The 18,366-nt window shown below is 43.4% G+C and overlaps 2 protein-coding genes across 3 annotated transcripts in view; one reads left to right on the top strand and one right to left on the bottom strand.

Annotated features, from left to right (window-relative positions):
- LOC110530044 (TSC22 domain family protein 2) overlaps positions 1-14,618 on the top strand; it is a 40,598-nt gene extending 25,980 nt beyond the window's left edge. Inside the window, exons 2-4 of one of the 2 annotated variants that reach the window (XM_021612819.3) lie at positions 1,456-1,521; positions 12,252-12,303; positions 12,593-14,618. In XM_021612819.3, the coding sequence (XP_021468494.3) occupies positions 1,456-1,521; positions 12,252-12,303; positions 12,593-13,018 (544 nt within the window). In that variant the 3' untranslated portion in view covers positions 13,019-14,618. The remainder of the gene's footprint in view (positions 1-1,455; positions 1,522-12,251; positions 12,304-12,592) is intronic. The other variant, XM_021612820.3, reaches the window with a different exon arrangement.
- A 639-nt stretch (positions 14,619-15,257) lies between these two features.
- On the bottom strand, positions 15,258-18,306 carry LOC149981683 (uncharacterized). Its single transcript, XM_090181884.1, has one exon. It carries the CDS (start codon positions 16,260-16,262, stop codon positions 15,765-15,767), a length of 498 nt encoding a protein of 165 aa, XP_090038010.1. The 5' UTR covers positions 16,263-18,306; the 3' UTR covers positions 15,258-15,764.
- Positions 18,307-18,366: the final 60 nt, after the last annotated feature.

Here is an 18,366-nt window from a genome sequence, read left to right on the forward strand (position 1 = left end):
CAGGCCTTCATGGTTGAATTGCTGTGAAGAAACCACTACTAAAGGACACCAATAAGAAGAAAAGACTTGCTTGGGCCAAGAAACACAAGCAATGGACATTAGACCGGTGGATTTCAGTCCTTTGGTCAGATGAGTCCAAATTTGAGATTTTTAGTTCCAACCTCTGCATTTTCCCACCGTGAAGCATGGAGGAGGTGGCGTGACGATGTGGGGGTGCTTTGCTGGTGACACTGTCAGTGATTTTTATTTCGAATTTAAGGCATACTTAACCAGCATGGCTACCACAGCGATTTGCAGAGATACGCCATCCCATCTGGTTTGTGCTTAGTGGGACTAAAATGTGTTTTTCTAAAGGCCTCCACAATCGCCCAAACTCTTGAGGTGGTTTGGGATGAGTTGGACCGCAGAGTGAAGGAAAAGCAGCCAGAGTACCCAGAATATGTTGGAACTCCTTCCAAGACTGTTTTAAAAAGCATTCCAGGTTAAGCTGGTTGAGAGCATGCCAAGAGTGCAAAGCTGTCAAGACAAAGGGTGGCTACTTTGAAGAATCTAAAATATAAATACAGGCCTATCTTAAGCTAAATATGGAGCACACAATTAAAAATGCTTATCAAACTTGATTTAGCCAACAAATGTTTTAACAGAATAAAACAAACACGTTTTGAATATTTAAAGAATTGGTTTAAATAGGCCTACAGTAATGATATACAATAATAATAATAATAATAGTAATGATGATAAAACAAATGTTTCTAAATATTAAAAAATAAATCCATGCAAGTTGTGCACAGCCTGCATTTGGCCGAACCACCGATCTTATCATAGTCCTCTGTGCCTATAAGTTTTAATATTAAAACTTATAGGCACAGTCTCTTACTTTCATTTGACCTCAATTTTCGCAATCAACAGTAGCTTGGGGGTGGGCCATTTCCCTTCTCCTCATATGTCTCTCATCATTAAACAGTGTACTTGTGGCCTCAAAGGCCCCATAGTCAGGACATAAGCAGTAATGTTAACCATCTGAGCTCGCCCCCCTATCAACAGCGGTTGGCAAAATATAATTTTCTTACTCTGTAGACCTCAACACTTAAATTGTTTTAAGTTTTAGCCTCCGTTGCCTGAACTGCTTTCAAAAGATTTAAAGTAGGGGTTAAGCAAGTACAGTGTGTTTTGCTCTACAGGCACTTTGTTCTTTGAAACTCCCCAAAAGCGAGTTTTTTAAAAATTGTATTTGAATATTTGTGAATTGCGTACTGTTCTGTTTGCTACCTTGAACTCAATTTAGTGAAAGGCTTTTAGGCATACATTAGTCTCTATCCTCCTAACTAGTTAGCTTTGCACACAGGGTATTCTACCTCCAAGACATTTTGCAATACTTGCTTTCTCTTGTCTGTCTTCTCTGATTCATCCCCTCACTCTCTTTTTCTCCCTGTTTTCTGACTTTTGTTGGCACAGGAACCCCTCCATTGCGTTCTACCAGGCCTTCCAGTCTGGCAGCAGGCTGCGGGCCCACAGTGATAGGTACTGGACTGGATGGGACAGGCCTGCCTGTGTGTGGTTATGGTGCAGTGCGTTTGCAGCTCAGCAGCAGTAGTGAGCTTTCCTTTGTGGATGTGCATGGCTGGAAACAGAGCATGGCAGCGGAGATGTGTTGGCCAGCCAAACCTCTCACACTCCGCCAATAGGCCTACATTAATAGCTGCCTTCTCAGTAACACGAAGGCCCACTAAAGCCCATAAACAAACAGTTGTTCCCTGAACCTCCCTTCAACTGACTCACGCTGGTCAGTGTATGACATGGAACAGAGGGGTGCTATAAAGGGCAAGACACTTTTAGTCATAATATGAAGTCATCAATAGGAATAGTCGGGTGATTTTAAATCGAACATGCCAATTCCAATACCTTTCCCTAACACTCCCACTTACAAAGCAGATGATTTGCCAGTCTATTATGACCTCTCACATACCCCTTTCTGAGTGCTAGATTGAGTGTGCATTCAGGAGGTGGGACGTTCTTGAGAAGCCTCTATACAAATGAAAAGGGAACCATATAAAACTATATCTGACAGGAGAGCACCAGACGGGAAATGAAAGTGCGTTGTTAAAGCAACTCCTTGCTGACAGACACCGCGGAGGAGAACTGTACACACAGGCAGTAATTTCATACATCCGACCACCTCCAGCCAATTACACTGTGTGCCTGAAACCCACTCGCACTAAAGCATCGATTGATTGACCGACTGACTGACTGGCTGACTTCGAGTGCACTGACTGAGTGCTTTCTAACTGGGACGCTGCAGTAACAGCATGTACTTCTTCTGCCTGGAATAGTACATGCAGATATCAGTTGTGCTGTGTTGTTTGGAGACTTTACTGTTACTGCAAGCACCTGGAATGTACTGCATATCTCTAGTTGGTTTCCATCACCAGCACCACCGCGGGATGGCAGGGGCATTGTGCTTCACTTCCTGTTTTAGAGGTGCTGAATGTAAGGGTGTTCCGTGGGTACACACTTCCACGAGTGCCTGTTTCCATGGCAGAAAGGCAAACAGGCCAGGCTTGTGCGCAAGTCATCTGTGGATCTCAATGTTGCCCCTGGTGCTCTGAGTTTGTATTTCATGTCAGTTATTCGACCTCATTTGGTAACCAATTGGGCTCTCTCAACATGATACCATAGAGATTGTTCAGATGTCTCTCAACATCATGCTCCACTGTTTCCCCCTGATGTTGTTGCACTCTAACAACGAGATGGATATCCAAATAGCCCGTTCTCTTGCATGAAGAAATGCTAGTGTGTTTGTGTATCCTTTTGCATTCCGTCAAACTCCTTCTAGTTACGAAATTAATCTGCTTGTAGTCACGCATGTTTGTGAATTGTCTTTCATGGTAGAAGCAGGTAGGTACATTCAAAGGTGTCACGGCAGTCAAGCCCACCTGCAGATACTGAACATGTGGACTGGCTTCGCTTTTGAGCTGTTTTTATCATATGCCAAGCTGAGCCAGAGGCCCCAACTGGGCTTCCCTCTCACTGAAGTTACTGATCCCAGTGATGGCCAGGGGCAAGGTATGACAACTATCCCAGGTTCCTACTCCGTTGCTCCCGCCTCAGTCCCTGTCAATGTAGGAGCACTTTGTGACTGTCCACTCTTTGGTGGCTAATGCATCTTTTGATTCACATTCCTCTCTTGAACCCTTGAGTTTCGGGAATTGTCTCGGTCATTCTGTTTGTAACAACAAACCCTAATTCAAGCTCCATTAACTTCTTACGGTATAGGTGGCAGCATTTTCACTTTTGGATAAATAGCGTGCCCAATTTCAACTTCCTGCTACTCATGCCAAGAATATAAGATATGCATATTATTAGTAGATTTGGATAGAACACTCTGACGTTTTTAAAACTGTTTGAATCATGTCTGTGAGTATAACAGAACTTATGTAGCAGGCAAAACCCAGAGGACTAACCGTTCAGAATTTATTTTTTAGGTCGGTCTGTTCTCATTGGGAAACGATATTTCTTAGGAACTTGTTTTCAGTTCCTACCACTTCCACTGGATGTCACCAGTTTTTGGAATTTGGTTGAGGTTATTCATTTGTGCAATGAAGAAGTACAGCCATCTAGGAACTGCGTAACACTGTTGAGAGTTGCGCAAGACTTGAAAAGTAGCTTGGTTTGTTGTCTTCCTGTATTGAACACAGATAGACCAGTCTTCAATTTGATCGATTATTAACGTTTAAAAATACCTAAAGTTGTATTACAAAAGTAGTTTGAAATGTTTTGGCAAAGTTTACAGGCAACTTTTGAAATATTTTGTAGTGACGTTGCGCAATTTGGAAGCTGTTTTTTTCTGGATCAAACGCGCCAAATAAATTGACATTTTGGATATATATGGACGGAATTAATCGAACAAAAGGACCAATTGTGATGTTCATGGGACATATTGGAGTGCCAACAAAAGAAGCTCGTCAAAGGTAAGGCATGTTTTTATATTTTATTTCTGCGTTTTGTGTAGCGCCTGCAGGGTTGAAATATGCTACCGTCTTTGTTTACTGTTGTGCTATCGTCAGATAATAGCTTCTTATGCTTTCGCTGAAAAGCCTTTTTAAAATCTGACATGTTGGCTGGATTCACAACGAGTGTAGCTTTAATTTAGTATCTTACATGTGTGATTTAATGAAAGTTTGATTTTTATATCATTTTATTTGAATTTGCCGCGCTGCATTTTCCCTGACGCAAGCGTCCCCTATACCATTTTTTTTTTTTTTTTTTTTTTTTTTTTACCTTTATTTAACCAGGCAAGTCAGTTAAGAACAAATTCTTATTTTCAATGACGGCCTGGGAACAGTGGGTTAACTGCCTGTTCAGGGGCAGAACGACAGATTTGTACCTTGTCAGCTCGGGGGTTTGAACTCGCAACCTTCCGGTTACTAGTCCAACGCTCTAACCACTAGGCTACCCTGCCGCCCCATAAGAAGTTAAGCTCGGTCCAGTGATTTTACAAGCTAAACTTTATAGAGTTGCGCAAAATGGACGATTGCAGCTTTTTGTTTGATCTCAACCCAACCCTGAGCCCTGTGTGGGCTCTGACGAACAGAGGCGGTTTTACACCGCTTACCTTTACCCAGGTAGAGCCGGAGAAGTACCTTTTACACTACGTACTGTACGTGTTTGAAGCCAGAAGCTTTAGCAAAGAGTTAGGCCTACGTGGCTTTAACGAGAAGTCAGTGGCTAAGAGAAGGTCACATGTTCAAAGGGGCTTGGGAAAACTGAAGCTTGTTACACCACCTGGCCACACATTGTTTTGCCTTCAACCAAAAAATTCACAACTCTCAGGAGTAATTTAGTTTGTTTGACAATTTGCGTACAACTTTTAGACACTCATGCTACCATTCTGGCTTTGGTAGCTAGTTCTGTTATTTTTCTTGGTCTGTTGAGTGCAAGGATTATGCAATTAGTAGGATTTCACCAAACACAAATTCTTAAAGTAGCTTAATTTGAGTGGGCAGTAGGCACTGCCCAGACTGATCTATGATCAGCTGGTTTGTGGCAGCTCTTACCTGTGCTGAATACCAACTGTTCTGGTCCAGCACCAGCTATTTTTGCCCCCCCCCCCCCCCAACATGTCCTTTACACTGAATAGCACAGTCTCTTCTATTTACTGTGCCTATTGGCCAGAACTGACCGAGGTGTCACTGTCCTCATGGTCACACGTCTAGTGTAAATTCAACTCTGCCACAGCTGTGTAGTTAGACTCTACCATCCTCCCCAAAATGGTGGGGGTTCCCCCATAGCCCTGCCAGTGGCTGGCTTTACCCAAACTCCTCTTTATCGAACATGGAAAAATGACATTAATGTACTCCATTCTATTGTTTTCCTGTAAACCAGGCCCGTGTTCTCTAGTGTTGGTCTATTTCAAGCCGTCTTTAATTAAAATGAATAAACACACTCCACTTCGGTCTGTCCCAGTGTCTGAATCCGGAACGCTGGTATTAAAGGTTTACGCCCCCAGTTAGGCAGTTTTAGTGTACAGTAGCTCGCTAGAGAGCCCTATGTTTTATTACTGGTTGTTTTTTGACATTATTAATGCACTACTAGCCTAGTTGTCTAAGATTTTCTTGTCATTATAGTGCAATAGGACCAGTGACCAAGTGTTTTGGTTTAGGAAAATGACTAGGCCTACTTCCAAATGATTTAGGCTAGCCCATGCATTTGATTTGAATAATTTGAACTGATTTATTGTTTTGGTCTCATACTGACACAGGACTAGTCTGGAGGTATTTGAGCTTGGGGCCCACCACAAGATCTGTGCTTGTACAGAGGGAGAGAGCCGTTGGGTCAGACCCATTTGAAAACTCACAGCAGGCAGGAAACCTAATAGGAGGGACTGTGTGCACGCTAGGAACTGACCTAATTGAAACAAATTTAAGCAGTGTAGGGTGAGGTTTGTTTTTTGGCCTCTTTCTCTAAGGTTTTTCTGGGTATACATAACTCTTTGGCTGTTAGGATCTATTACTATTTGAAATCTTTTAAATACTTAGAGCGTTCGCTTTAGCCTGCCTGAAGGGCCAGGTGGGGGGGGTTATACTTTTCAAGACTTTTCAATTGCAACAGGCAAGCTCAATCAACCACAGATATAGTATTTGAAAATATTTCAAGTAGTATTTGAATCCAGGTCTGGTGTAGTGAGTGTGCGCTGAGCTTGCCTCTTGCTTGTGTGTACATTGTGTTTTTATACGTTTTGGGGAAGTGTGCCTACTGCCTCCTTGCATGTGAAATCTTTTGTCTCACTCAGCCTTTGTTATCCATCATCCTCTTGTCAGCGAGACCAAAGTGTAGGTTTGTGGTACAAAAAGTCACTGTACTGGCTGAAGGGCTGGGAGAACGTTCCTCCCTGGAGGAGCCTGTTGTTGGTAATCTGCTTGTGCTCCCGCTCCTCTTGGACAAGTACATTTGGATGGTGAAAGAACATAATGTCTTGTGCTTCGCCGTGTTCATCAACACTTATTTTGAGGGAACCTCGGGAGCGTGTGTGTGAGCATTAGAGCCCGAGTAAACAAAAAAGAAGCAGCTGTCCTGCACATCCTTCTGTGTTAAGTGTTAATCATGACATGGTGCAATTAGTTGACACACTGATTAGAATGGCACCAAATGTCAACCCATGCAATCGGTCTTCGCTGATAAAGGTAACCACATCCATATCTGGTGGTGAATACACATACACTTAGGTTGGAGTCATTAAAACTTGTTTTTCAACCACTCCACAAATGTATTGTTAACCAACTATAGTTTTGGCAGGTCGGTTAGGACATCTACTTTGTGCATGACATGTCATTTTTCCAACAATTGTTTACAGACAGATTGTTTCACTTATAATTCTCTGTATTACAATTCCAGTTGGTCAGAAGATTACATACGCTAAGGTGACACGGCCTGGAAAATTCCAGAAAATTATGTCCTGGTTTTAGAAGCTTCTGATAGGCCAATTGACATAATTTGAGTCTATTGGAGGTGTACCTGTGGATGTATTTCAAGGCCTGCCTTCAAACTCAGTGCCTCTTTGCTTGACATCATGGGAAAATCAAAATAAATCAGCCAAGACCTCAGAAAAGACACTGCTCCAAAAAATAAAGGGAACACTTAAACAACACAATGTAACTCCAAGTCAATCACACTTCTGTGAAATCAAACTGTCCACTTAGGAAGCAACACTGATTGACAATAAATTTCACATGCTGTTGTGCAAATGGAATAGACAACAGGTGGAAATTATAGGCAATTAGCAAGACACCCCCAATAAAGGAGTGGTTCAGCAGGTGGTGACCACAGACCACTTCTCAGTTCCTATGCTTCCTGGCTGATGTTTTGGTCACTTTTGAATGCTGGCGGTGCTTTCACTCTAGTGGTAGCATGAGACGGAGTCTACAACCCACACAAGTGGCTCAGGTAGTGCAGCTCATCCAGGATTGCACATCAATGTGAGCTGTGGCAGGAAGATTTGCTGTGTCTGTCAGCGTAGTGTCCAGAGCATGGAGGCGCTACCAGGAGACAGGCCAGTACATCAGGATTTGTGGAGGAGGCCGTAGGAGGGCAACAACCCAGCAGCAGGACCGCTACCTCCGCCTTTGTGCAAGGAGGAGCAGGAGGAGCACTGCCAGAGCTCTGCAAAATGACCTCCAGCAGGCCACAAATGTGCATGTGTCTGCTCAAACGGTCAGAAACAGACTCCATGAGGGTGGTATGAGGGCCCGACGTCCACAGGTGGGGGTTGTGCTTGCTGCCCAACACCGTGCAGGACGTTTGGCATTTGCCAGAGAACACCAAGATTGGCAAATTCGCCACTGGCGCCCTGTGCTCTTCACAGATGAAAGCAGGTTCACACTGAGCACATGTGACAGAGTCTGGAGACGCCGTGGAGAACGTTCTGCTGCCTGCAACATCCTCCAGCATGACCGGTTTGGCGGTGGGTCAGTCATGGTGTGGGGTGGCATTTCTTTGGGGGGCCGCACAGCCCTCCATGTGCTCGCCAGAGGTAGCCTGACTGCCATTAGTTACCGAGATGAGATCCTCAGACCCCTTGTGAGACCATATGCTGGTGCGATTGGCCCTGGGTTCCTCCTAATGCAAGACAATGCTAGACCTCATGTGGCTGGAGTGTGTCAGCAGTTCCTGCAAGAGGAAGGCATTGATGCTATGGAGTGGCCCGCCCGTTCCCCAGACCTGAATCCAATTGACCAATTGTGTGTGTGATGTATTTGATACCATTCCACTCCATTACCACGAGCCCGTTCTCCCCAATTAAGGTTCCACCAACCTCCTGATTTTTATATATATATATGTATGTGTGTGTGTGTGTGTGTGTATGTATGTATATATACACACACTCACACACACACTACCGTTCAATGGTTTGGGGACAAGAGGACAAGCACATTGATGTCTAGTTTGAGAAACAGACGCCTCACAAGTCCTTAACTGTCAGCTTCATTAAATAGTACCCGCAAACCACCAGTCTCAACGTCAACAGTCAAGAGGTGACTCCGGGATGCTGGCCTTCTAGGCAGAGTTGCAAAGAAAAAGCAGTATCTCAGACTGGCCAATAAAAAGAAAAGCTTAAGATGAGCAAAAGAACACACAGCATCCCGGAGTCGCCTCTTCACTGTTGAGACTGGTGTTTTGCGGGTACTATTGAATGAAGCTGCCAGTTGAGGACATCTGTTTCTCAATCTAAACAATGTAGTAAGCAAGTCGAATTACCGACCGGGGTGGGGCCCATTTGATAATCAGTTATTATATTAAAAACGGCCTCCACCCTATGGCAAAATGTGTAGAATTGCTGGAAATTTGTTATAAACTTGCAGAATCGTCTTTCCACCTTATGTCAAAATGTGTAGAATTGCAGCAAACTTGCTTTAAAACAGCAACATTTTCTCTATGCCCCATGGCAAAATGTGCAGAATTACAGGAAATTAACTTTAGAGTTTAAAAAATTATCTTCGCTGTCAGGTGGGCCGCTAAAATATTTTGCTCACAAGGGGGTGTGTATATGGATTTATAGATATTAGATGTACATCATGACCTGCATGCCACTTCCCACAACAAGCCCTGCCCCCTGTCACTCAACAAGAGCAGTTATTGGTGTTGCTCAATCACAGAGTCATGAGTACTACACTAGCTGTTTGCTCAGTCTACATGGTCAGACGCAAGAAGATGTTGGTGACAACGATGCTACTTTTAAAGTGTTCTATAATTACTCTATTAGTTTGTGTAGCTTACTATCTGCAAACAGCTAGTTTTGTCTTAACAAGTGAAAATAAATTGTTAGCTGCTAATGCTAATCGCTAGTTAGAGGGCTAGCTAGCTAAATGTAATCAGTCAGAGCAAACCTAGCTAACTAATACAGCCTGATATCAGTGCTGGTATAGGTCTGGATCCGTATGTTTGTACAACGGTATCTTCTAAATCCGAGAGGAATAGTCGAAGCATAAATATGTTAGCTAGCTACACAAAGAAGTATCCTCTGGGAAATGCTGACCAACACTTTGGTTCCTACCCTGTCACATTTAATTCCTCCCCCGTCACAATAATTCCTCCCTGGCTTATTCATTTATCATGTCAAACAACTGTATTCAAAGTGCTGCCCACTATATTCCAACTATTGAATTACAGTAAACATATTTCCATGATTCCAACAGTACACCAATAAACTAGGCCTATATCATGCAGCCCTGCTTGGCACAGTGTGGGAAATTCAGAAATGGATGTAAATGCTAGAAATTTATTTTTGGGTTGAATTGAACTGTATAGAACAGGGCTGTCCAACCCTGTTCCTGGAGAGCTACCCTCATGTAGGTTTTCCTTTCATCCCCAGTTGTAACTAACCTGATTTCAGCTTATCAACCAGTTAATTATTAGAATCAGGTGCGCTAGATTAAGGTTGGAGAGAGAGCCTACAGGATGGTAGCTCTCCAGGAACAGGGTTAGACAGCCCTGGTATAAAACGATCAGAATGGAGAAAGACCCATTTTAAATCACTTAATTGTTGCCACCCTAGAGCATATTTTGAACTTTTATTATATATATATTTAACATAATGCCAAGAATTTAGAAAAATAGTATGGCATTTTGGCCATATCGCCCAGCCCTAGTGTGAAGTGCAATTGCGATTGCGTCATCTGTGGATCTATTAGGGTGGTATGTTAATTGGAGTGGGTCTTTGGATGATGGTGTTGATGTGTGCCATGACCAGCTTTTAAAGCGTTTCATGATTACAGCTGTGAATTACGGGGCAATAGACGATTAAAGGTCACATTGCAGAATTATTACACCTGTTGAATGAATGAATGAATGAATGCATGCATTTGACAGATTTTTAAAATGCATGCTTGCGTCAAACAATGCAATACAAAAAGTTGAGACTTATTTCCATTCTGGTCCTCATAACTTCGATGGACAGGGTCACACGATGTGTTCGCTGTAGTTTTGTAATTTTCCGTTGCACATTCAACTTGTGAAAAGCACAGTATATACAGTGGGGTCTGGAATTATTGGATCCCTTTTATAAAGATTAGCAAAAAATAGAAAACCTGTTAAATACAAATTTATACTAATACAATTGCTCAGAGAAAAATGTTTGAACAAATAATCTAAAACAAATACTGTTATTGGATCCCCGGTTTTCAATAGGCTACTCTATAGCACCCTCCCCTTGTGAGGCTAACGAGATTATTTGGAGAACACATTGGTGTGCGTGGCCAAAGACCTCTATTTTTGTCATATGACCATAATAAATAAAAGACAGACGGCTGCACAGTACAATCGACCTGGCCAAGGCTTTTGACTCTGTCAATCACCGTATTCTTATCGACAGACTCAACAGCCTTGGTTTCTCAAATGACTGCCTCGCCTGGTTCACCAACTACTTCTCAGAGTTAAGTGTGTCAAATCGGAGGGCCTGTTGTCCGGACCTCTGGCAGTCTCTATGGGGGTACCACAGAGTTCAATTCTCCGGCCAAGTCTTTTCTCTGTATATATCAACGATGTCGCTCTTGATTCCCTGATTCCCTGATCCACCTCTACGCAGACGACACCATTCTGTATACATCTGGCCCTTCTTTGGACACTGATAACTAACCTCCAGACGAGCTTCAATGCCAAACAACACTCCTTCCGTGGCCTCCAACTGCTCTTAAACGCTAGTAAAACCAAATGCATGCTTTTCAACCGTTCGCTGCCCGCACCCGCCCGCCCGGCTAGCATCACTACTCTGGGCGGTTCTTACTTAGAATATGTGGACAAATACCTAGGTGTCTGGCTAGACTGTAAACTCTCCTTCCAGACTCATATTAAACATGTCCAATCCAAAATTAAATCTAGAATTGGCTTCCTATTTCACAACAAAACCTCCTTCACTCACGCCGCCAAACATACCCTCGTAAAACTGACTATCCTACCGATCCTCGACTTCAGTGGTGTCATTTACAAAATAGCTTCCAATACTCTACACAGACTGCATCCAGTTTGCTATCACAGTGCCATCCGTTTTGTCACCAAAGTCCCTTATACCACCCACCACTGCGACCTGTATGCTCTAGTCGGCTGGCCCTCGCTACATATTCGTCGCCAGACCCACGCACCAGGTCACCTATAAGTCTATGCTAGGTAAAGCTCCGCCTTATCTCAGCTCACTGGCCATGATAACAACACCACCCGTAGCACGTGCTCCAGCAGGTATATCTCACTGGTCATCCCCAATGCCAACACCTCCTTTGGCCGCCTTTCCTTCCAGTTCTCTGCTGCCTATGACTGGAACAAATTGCAAAAATCGCTGAAGCTGGAGACTTATATTTCCCTCACTAACTTTAAACATCAGCTATTTGAGCAGCTAACCAATCGCTGCAGCTGTACATAGCCCATCTGTAAAACGCCCACCCAATCTACCTACCTCATCCCCATATTGTTTTTATTTACATTTCTGCCCCTTTGCACACCAGTATTTCTACTTGAACACCACCATCTGCTCATCTATCACTCCAGTGTTAATTTGCTAAATTGTAATTACTTTGCCACTATGGCCTATTTATTGCCTTACCACCTCATGCCATTTTCACACACCTGTATATAGACTTTCTTTTTTTTTCTATTTCAACTAGCTTACCTGGTTAAATCAAGGTGAAATACAATTCTAAAATAATGATTGGTTAAATAATTCACCTGTGATTTGTCTTCATTCTAATATTCTCCTCTTCCTTTTATAGTGCCTCTGGAGCCAGTGTTGTTGCCATTGATAATAAAATAGAACAAGCCATGGTAAGGGTTTTTATTGAATCATAATCATTTTTATAGTATCATATTTTGCTCTCATTTTGGTTTTTAACAGTGTTGATGAAATGGAACTACTGTATTGGTAAGGAATGAATCTCAACTAATTTGCTCAGGTGCCACTAATTCAAATAAGTTGCCATCTTAGCGAGAGAAAGGGGGGCACCTAGTTTTCCTGCTCTGAGCTGGTCACTGTGTTGATGACGAGGACTAGTTGTTTTCTGTTCTGTCCTCTTGTAATGACTGTTAGCATGTCCCTTGTTTTCTATCTCCTCAGGACCTGGTGAAAAGCCATCTGATGTATGCAGTGCGTGAGGAGGTGGAGGTGCTGAAGGAGCAGATCAAGGAGCTGTTTGAGAGGAACTCTATGCTGGAGCGGGAGAACGCCGTTCTGAAATCCCTGGCCAACAGCGATCAGCTGTCTCAGCTCTCTGTCCGGCCGGCCGACACAAACTCCTCTTGCAGCACGACTCCACAGCAAGGGGTGGGCCAAGGCCAGCCGCAACTACAGGCTCCACCACAAGCCCAGCTTCAAACACAGCCTCCGCTCCAGGCCCAGTCCCAGCAACTTCAAACCCAGCCTCAAGTGCTGCTTCAGCTCCAGTCCCAGCAACTACAGCCTTTGTCTCAACCCCAGCTCCAGCTTGACACCAGCCAGCCCCTGCCTTCGCAGCAACCGCAGCCCAACTTCAACTCTGCTTGAAGTGCACCCTCCCTCCCTATTGCTCTCCGTGACAGGAGAGGGGGGAGAAAAAAAAGTAGAAAACATCCTCCAATTCTAAATTGGCATACGAAGCAAAAACAATATTGTCTTGTTCGCCACCAGCTTGACCACCACAACCAAGAGCAGTGCTTCAGTGTGTCTGTGTGTGTGTACTGTATGCCGGCTGTTTGGCCTTCCCAGTGTTAATGCAATCACCGTGAGAGTATGAGCGAGAGAAAGGGGGGCATTTCTTGTGGGGCGCCATCCACCAGCTTGACCACCACAACCAAGAGCAGTGCTTCAGTGTGTCTGTGTGTGTACTGTATGCCGGCTGTTTGGCCTTCCCAGTGTTAATGCAATCATCGTGAGAGTATGAGCGAGAGAAAGGGGGGCATTTCTTGTGGGGCGCCATGCTGGAGCTTTGACTGACCCCCCCCCCCCCCCCAACCCAGGGGCAACACACAGAGGAGAGGGGATACTCACGAGGACAAATCATCGTGTCCCAGATTATTATTATTTCTTTTTCAGAGAGTCGGGAAGGGGTTTATTTTTAGCCTTGCAGTTTCATATTGTAAGTAAGTGGGAGAGATCTATTTTCGGAGCCGCGCCACCATTTCTTCTTCGACACAAGTCCAATCCATGCATCAGTCTCTAAAGTTCTACTGTTAATGTTTATTTATTACTGGGCTGCTATTTTCATAAAGGAACAATGTCTCACAAAAAAAAAAAAATGTCAAAAAAAAATATATATATATAAAAATAAACATTGAGCCTTTTTTTTTTATTACTTTTTTTTGTCATTAGTGTTAAAAATAACTGGCCCTACATCCAATGGGCAGTTTATTGCATTAATCAGTCGAATATGTAGGCAATAATAAAGCAACTCTGACACGTCTAACACTAAATGGGCTGTTTTACGATGAAATTGTTTATCCGCATCAGTCAAGATCTAGTTTGAATGTACATTTTCTATAGAGTGTAAAGTATTATGTGCATAGCAAAGTTTGTACAGGTGAACACCAACTCGTGTGACAGGAAATCTGAACATGAATCTGCGGTAGGCTATTTTGACGACAACTTCCAATCCAATTGCTAGTTTCTTTGTCTCAAATTGACAGTTTATTGCCATACTTCCCCGCCCCTACCCTAATATCGTCTTGTGCATTTGATTCCGGGATGGGGGCAAAAAAATGCTGTGAAATCGTTCAAAACTTACTTTGTAACCAAAGATGCAAAGCTGTGTAATTCTATTATTTTTGCACACTTCTATGTATTTTGTTACTTTTTACTCCTTCACAACAAAATATTTTTGTTGCTGTTTAGCATGTTCTGCATGATCTGTAATCTTCAAACCACTTTCTTACCTCATTTTTATTCAGCACTCTTATTGTAAGATCTGTGAACAATGTAAATGGAGGGGAAAAAGACATGGAGACAGAGCTAGGGTTTTGGTTGAGCAACACAAACTAGTGTTAGACACTAGCTGCAAAGAAATGAAGTGAGCCATGTTTTCATTTAAATGGTGTTTGAATTTCATATGCCAATAGTTTTGTTACATTGCAAATTTGTATCTATTTAAATAAATGCAATCTTCCGATTCAAATTTTGTGAAAACCTGAGTACTTTTTTTGTGAAATGACTACCCATTAGGAACCACAGGAGACTTGAAGTATTTTAAATGGTCACACTGTGTGTTTTAAAGTCTTTCCATAAATGCCTAAAGGATGTACCATTCTAATTAGTTTGCTTCTAGCAAATGTCACACACTTAACCAGAGAAGAGTAATGGGTCCAATCCCAAATCCTCCCCTAAACCCTGCAACTAGGAGGAATTGACAGGTGTAATCTAACTGGTAATAGCGCCATCTTGCCCTCTGAAAGGCTAGGTGAGAGTTTCACCATATTGCTTATACCAATCAAATCATCTATGTGGCTGGAAGGTGTGTTTATGATTCAGAACGGTCAGACGGCTAACAACAATGACAAGAATCTGCCATGCTGGGAATCGTAGGTTGCTTGTATCTTGATACCATGTTTTGACTGATGTTTATGCTAAAATTAGCTAACTAGCTGACTGTAAAGATGAATTTAAAGGATATGTGTTCATTGTGCAAATGTATTTGTTTTAAAACTTTTAGTAACTAAATATAGAATGCATATTAATAGTCTAAGCCAATCCTGTCTGTTTTGCCCTGTAGTTGTGTACTTGTCAGTTTAGGGCGCAGGGTTTACAGGAGGATTTGGAATTGGCCTAAAAAGTCTTTCCTACAAGACTGGTTTGCCAGCCTGTCGAGAGCAACTCATTCCTTACTGAACGATTTGGTCTGAAAATATGCCCAATCCCAAATCAGCCCCTGGCTCCTCTGCAATTACCGGTGACCTGTACAGAACAAACCTTCAGTTGGAATTTTTGTAAGTGTTCTCAAATTTGTTTATTTTGCTGAAAATGTTTATCCTCTCACTTCATGACTTGACTATTAGCCATGTCATAGCAGTTGGACTCTCCACACGGCTGCCATTGTACCCTACTTATTAACATTTTATGAAGAGCTTGAATACCTATAATAACCCAACCTGAATTTTCAATTAATTTGTGTAATATTTTTAAATTCATCAAGTGTAGAGAACCTGTTTATAACGTAGCCTATCAAGAAAACACAAGTATACATTTCCACATTTTTTTTTTTTTTAAAGTAACTTTTTTCAGGGAGTCCAGGTAGGGGAAGCAGCATCCCCTGGTCAAATCTTTATCTGCGTCTTTGTCCGTCGTCCTCTTGCTGCATCTCAGTTTTCTTGGCACGGGTCTTTGTCCTCTTGAAGTAACCTCGCAGCCTCTTCCAGAAGGACTTCTTGGCAGGTTTAGGTGCAGCGTCCTCAGCCACGGCCTGAGGCACGGCCTGGGTGATGTGTTGGACCAGGATGGGGGCATCCTCTGGGATGCTGGCGAGGGTCTGCTCCGAGGCACCGGAGCCCAGTGATTGGGCCGACCTGGCCCGGCACTTACCGGACACCTTTCTCACCATCTCAAGCGATGGTACCCTCTCGTGGTGGATAACAATGTCCTCGCACCATGGGTAGACCGAGAAGGGCCAGGACTCAACGGTGCTGGTACTGGAGCATAGGCTGGTGCGGCTGCATTGTGATCCGTCCCTGCTGGTCACCCAAGCGGCTTTTGGGGTGGATGGGATGTCTATGGTTTGGTTCTCTGCAGATGAGAGCCGAGGTATTGGGCTATGACAATACATGATCACAAGCAAGTGGCAAGCTGTAGTAGTAGGCTAACAGCAGGTTGTCCAGAAAATCCTAAAACAGGTGTTTGAGTTATAAACAGCTGTTCGGACCTTTTCTAGCCTACCCCATGATGACCACATGATATGCCATGGTGATGCAATAAGCCATGCTGAGCCAAAGTAACAACAGGGCTATGGTCAAAAGTAGTGCACTATACAGGAAATAGGGTGCCATTTGGGACATACCGTCTTGTGTTTTTGCCATTTCTGTTACATTCAAGACCAAAGAAACAACTGCTACAGAATTTTAAAAAGAATATGGATGGGAGCCAACCAACCAATGCCCCCCTCTCTCTTTGAGCCCGACCAAACTTTTGGAGGCATACTGCTCTCCTAAAATAAACTGGGTAGCAAATGTTAGGTGGCTAGCCTAGCACAACAGCATCCGTGAAGGTACTGACAGGATGGTGTTTTCCTAAGGAATATATTTTCTATTTTAAACACTGGGTATGCTCTGTAGCAGTGGTGTAGTGGAGGGTAAACGCCTACCGGGATTAAGTACATTCATTTCAGATGTATTCAACTGAATAATGACTTTGTAGTTAGTATTGAGCGATGCCTAATCATAAATAAAAAAATGGACTTATTGCAAATAAAAGGCTGTGTGATGACATAGTGTAAATAAAAATAATGCAGACAAAACAAAGTACACTAGAGAAGGTGGCATCTTTTTGTAACGGTTAAATGAATTATGCAAGAAATATAAGTGGAAACGGCTGTGCTAATTAATATTGATATAACCATCATATTGAAGTAAAAAGTCGTGATGATATGATGTATAGTCCTCACACTCAGGGCCGGATTATGGGGGGCGACAGATGTCATGATCAATGGTAAAATGTGTAGAATTGTAAGGAGGCATGAGGACTGCAGATGTGGACAGGGCAATAAATTGTAATGTCCGTACTGTGAGACGCCTAAGACAGCACTACAGGGAGACAGGACGGACAGCTGATCGTCCTCGCAGTGGCAGACCACATGTAACAACACCTACACAGGATCGGTACATCACATCTGCGAGACAGGTACTGGATGTTAACTGCCTGAGTTACACCAGGAACACACAATCCCTCCATCAGTGCTCAGACTGTCCAAAACAGGCTGAGAGAGGCTGGACCCACAGGGCTTGTAGGCCTGTTGTAAAGGCAGGTCCTCACCAGACATCACCGGCAACAACGTCGCCTATGGGTACAAACTCACCGTCGCTGGACCAGACAAGACTGGCAAAAAGTGCTCTTCGTTGACGAGTTGCGGTTTTGTCTCACCAGGGGTGATGGTCGGATTCGCGTTTATCGTTGAAGGAATGAGCGTTACACCGAGGCCTGTACTGTGGAGAAGGATCGATTTGGAGGTGGAGGGTCCGTCTGGGGATGTGTGTCAGCATCATCGGACTGAGCTCGTTGTCATTGCAGGCAATCTCAACGCTGTGCATTACAGGGAAGACATCCTCCTCCTTCATGTGGTACCCTTCCTGCAGGCTCATCCTGACATGACCCTCCAGAATGACAATGCCACCAGCCATACTGCTCGTTCTGTTCTTGATTTCCTGCAAGACAGGAATGTCAGTGTTCTGCCATGGCCAGCGAAGAGCCGTGATCTCAATCCCATTGAGCACGTCTGAGACCTGTTGGATCGGAGGGTGAGGGATAAGACCATTCCCCCTCAGAAAATCTCCGGGAACTTGCAGGTGCCTTGGTGGAAGTGGGGTAATATCTCACAGCAAGAACTGCCAAATCTGGTGCAGTCCATGAGGAGAGAACTTGTTCAGTTTATGTCTGTTGTTGAATCTCGTTTTGTTCATACAAATATTTACACAAAGTTCGCTGAAAATAAACGCAGTTGACAGAGGATGTTTTTTTGTTGCAGAGTTTATAAAAGGTTGGAAGGAAACCTGGTTACAGTTCTCTACTTGGGTATGAAAAGGTAGCAAAAAAAATATGCCACAGATACACCGAACAGCATTTCCTATAGGACAGCAGCCCACATTTATCAGAACCAAAATAAATACCTTTTTACCAGTTATGTTACATAAATTCCATTATTTCATACCTGTGATGGG

Source organism: Oncorhynchus mykiss, chromosome 8 (assembly GCF_057628025.1).
Source record: "Oncorhynchus mykiss isolate SJ-2025 chromosome 8, ASM5762802v1, whole genome shotgun sequence".
NCBI lineage: Eukaryota > Metazoa > Chordata > Actinopteri > Salmoniformes > Salmonidae > Oncorhynchus > Oncorhynchus mykiss.

What these genes read in the sequence shown, in the direction of transcription:
- LOC149981683 (XM_090181884.1), bottom strand. Translation starts at nt 16,262, where the DNA reads ATGTATTGTCATAGCCCAATACCTCGGCTCTCATCTGCAGAGAACCAA.